This window comes from Saccostrea cucullata, unplaced genomic scaffold, assembly GCF_032062105.1.
Source record: "Saccostrea cucullata isolate Sc308-1 unplaced genomic scaffold, CSIRO_AGI_Scuc_v1 ctg18060, whole genome shotgun sequence".
Classification (NCBI taxonomy): domain Eukaryota; kingdom Metazoa; phylum Mollusca; class Bivalvia; order Ostreida; family Ostreidae; genus Saccostrea; species Saccostrea cuccullata.
The window spans coordinates 1-3,405 of record NW_026925955.1 but is presented as its reverse complement, the minus strand read 5'-3'; the positions used below and the strand labels follow the sequence as shown (position 1 = coordinate 3,405).

The 3,405-nt window shown below is 33.6% G+C and overlaps 1 protein-coding gene across 1 annotated transcript; it reads right to left on the bottom strand.

Annotated features, from left to right (window-relative positions):
• Positions 1-1,947: 1,947 nt before the first annotated feature.
• LOC134270163 (chitin synthase chs-2-like) lies at positions 1,948-3,399 on the bottom strand. The gene is made up of 2 exons (XM_062752347.1): positions 3,218-3,399; positions 1,948-2,723 (listed from the first exon to the last, which is right to left on the bottom strand). The coding sequence occupies exons 1-2, from the start codon at positions 3,291-3,293 to the stop codon at positions 1,948-1,950; spliced, it is 852 nt and encodes a 283-aa protein (XP_062608331.1). The 5' UTR covers positions 3,294-3,399.
• Between the last annotated feature and the right edge of the window lie 6 nt (positions 3,400-3,405).

The window sequence follows — 3,405 nt, the reverse complement described above, 5'->3', positions numbered from 1 at the left end:
TTCCTACAGTCTGTCTTTGGATTTGAAAAAAATGTTTTTTAAATAAATTTTCTAGATAAATGATAATTTGACTTTTTCATATATTTACTGTACAGCTGTTGAAAAGGCCATTAAGATTTGAAAATTTGGCATACTATTTGTGTAGAGGGTACCAATGTCGATCAAAATCTTATTTCCAGCATGTGCATTGTGTTCATTTATTTTTCAATAATATTACCGAAAACAGGAGACCAGAGATCCCCATAATTGATTAAAAAAAATAGGATAGGGGACCACCATTAAATTCTGAGGGAAGGGGGGGGGGGGGGGCTGGGGCAGGCGAGTTTTTCCAAGTCAGATTTTTTTTTCATTTCCATGTCAATGCAGGACAGATTAATGTTTATTTCTGATCAATAAGATGAAGGACAGATAATTTATTATTTATTTTCCTCTTCATTGAAAAGTCAACCATTCAAAAAAAAAAAAAAAAAAAAAAATGGAAAAAATAATCTGATTCGAGGAAGGGGGAGATCACAGATCTGCAAGTATTTATTTCTAAAATCTGCCAGCCCCTCAACCTCAAAATAAAATGGCTGTCAATTTACAAAATACAGGAGTATACCCCAATCCTTTATAATTAGTTCCTAAAACTTATAACTTAGTTTATATCCCTTAATTAACAATAAGCGGTCTGACTGAAAGCGATCGTAGAACATCGTAGAACATGATCTTGTATGCAGAAAGAAAAAAAAAAATAACACAAGTGTGTGTACTATAGGCGTCGGAAGCAAAATGAAAGGAGGGCTATTTTAAAAGGGGGCGACTAAACCAAAAGAAAAACTGTTAATTCCAATGCAAATAAGCAGGGAGGCTCATGCGCTCAGCCCCCCCCCCCCCTCGGTTCCGACGCCTATGCGTACAGTAGTGAGAGAGGGGAATAGATATCTAATTAATTATTAATAAAGGCTATATTTTAATTAATCATTTGTGTTCTACATAGATATATCGGCAATATTTAGACCTATTCGTGTACTACATGTATATACACATCTTTGAGGAAATGCGGGAGGTTTGAAAGACATTAAATGTACAATGTATGGAGAACGAATACACAGAAAAGAAAGAAATATCAAGGATTTTTATGCATACCGTTTGATATAGTAATAAAAAAAAAAGAGTCCAGCCCTGTCCGCATGTATATTTATTTAAAATTTACGAGGTAAACAAACTGTATCAAGACCTCAAGAGTTATCTCCCATGCTGGGTCAATGATGCGTTTGAAAACTAAAATTAGATTGACTCTTCCAAGATTTTAATTTTTAATCAAAAAGTGCAAGGGCAAGGCGACAATCTAAAAAGTAGGTTTTTATTTTAAATTATTTATTCTATTGTATAGTTTTCAAAAAGTGATACTCATTTCTTTGTAATCCTTTAGTTAATTTATAATTCGCGATGAAATTAGGAAAATATCCATTTTTCATACATTACTGTCTGTTTTAGCTGAATAACTTAATTATATCGGAAAACTAACTGAATGAGCATCACTTTTGAGAAAATATAGATACATAGAGACAACATAAAACATTGTGCAGTTAATTTTTTGTTTGCCTTGCCCTTGCACTTTTTGGTTAAATTTGACATCTCATTTTTTGACCAAAAATCGGAGCCCACGTGACTTCAGGGGGTCACATGATGTCAAAAAATACCGATGTGTAAAGCGATGGACATACTCTTCAAGATAACAAATAGCTATTTTAGCTAGAGTGTCTTGCTAAAAAATAAAACTGTTAAACATTATATGTATCGGATTCCGTGACTTTTTATGGAAAATGTTGCCTTAACTGTACTGCGTATATGTAAACGTAATACCTGAATGCATATGTAGAGGCATATTAATAAATCATTTAAGATTTAAAGCTACATTTAACCTTAGTTTTACATAATATAATTTTAAGCATCTTTAATTTTCTAATATTCGTCGGATACATAATGATATTTGCATACCTTCTCCATAAAAACTTTTTCTGAACTCTCTTTAGTTTGCTCTTGAGAATGTGTTCTTACAAGTGGCGCCATCTCTGTTACTATCTCTTCCAAATGTTCATTTTGTGGATGGTTTATTGCAGAATCCTTCCTGAATCCAACAATGTCAGTCATTGTCGCTAATACCTTAAGGAGCAGGTCCTTTTCTGAAGGGTTTGATTGGAATAAATTTTCTTTTATCTTTGTTAACGGGGAGAATATTTTATACAATAATCCTTTATTTTCTTTTTCCTTCTCTTTCGTTGTACCACTCTCTCGCGTTCCCCATGAAATATCATTCAAATTGCACAAAGAATAAATGACTAGAAGTAAGAACCCAGATGGAACAAGAATATAGTAAAGTAGTCCGTATATAATATTGCCCCATTCCCTTGGGTGAAGTAAAGCGGCAACTATGAAAATAGCCACGAGTCCCATGATGAATATGACGCTGGGGTGATATGGAGATTCTGTCACTGCTGTAATAATAACGCCGACGAAAACGACCATCATAATTAAAACGTAAAATCCGCTGAGGATTTGAGCTATCACTAGTTGAACATTTAATCGAAATGTGAGACATATGATGAAATATGCAACAGCCGGAAGTAAGGAGGCGACATATGACATCATAAGATCCAAACCAAATACGGCAACAAAAGCGCCGGCAATCATCATAAGAATTGTTGCTGGACCTATAAGTGTCGCAACCATCAGTGAACCTGAAAGAAGCAAAAAAAAATAATTAAATAATCAATGAAATCGTATAATTTTTTTTTTATTAAAAAAATAAATCTTATCTTTTCTGACAGTTTTTTTTTGTCAGTGTCAGGTTATCGAAATAATGTATATGCCAATGAATACGCAGCAGTGATAAAAACACATATTTCCCACCCAAAATATAACCATCATTGGTAGCGGGGAATAAATGTTTGGGAATTTTCTTGGCATTGTTACCCAAGATATTTATCCATTTAATCTAAAATATAAACAAGAAATCGACAAAATGACTTCCAGCAAATAAGTGAAATTTCCTCTGTCCTATCGAACATTGACTCCCAAAATTCAATTTTTCCACAATACTTGTAAACAAGTTTTTTTCTTTATTAAACGTTATGTAGCCTTGGGCATTGATCATTTTTTTTAGTTACATATGTACAATTTGATTGAAACCATTAAATATTATAAGTTTTGGGGATGAAAGAGTGAGACAAACCTTGATAGGCTATATAAAGCCAACTTATATTTGGATTAGCCTCTACTGTATTTTTGCCATCTTGCAGTAGAGCCATGATATTGGCAAGTGTGGAGGGCGTCCATCTTTTCCTTTGGTTGAAATATTCATTAAAGCTCTCCGGTGCGTAAGTGTATGCATCAGCACCGGCAGCATAATCCACTCTGTAT

What these genes read in the sequence shown, in the direction of transcription:
- LOC134270163 (XM_062752347.1), bottom strand. Translation starts at nt 3,293, where the DNA reads ATGGCTCTACTGCAAGATGGCAAAAATACAGTAGAGGCTAATCCAAAT. An exon ending in GCTTTATATAGCCTATCAAG is followed by an intron (nt 2,724 to 3,217) that starts GTTTGTCTCACT and finishes TGCTTCTTTCAG; the next exon opens with GTTCACTGATGGTTGCGACA.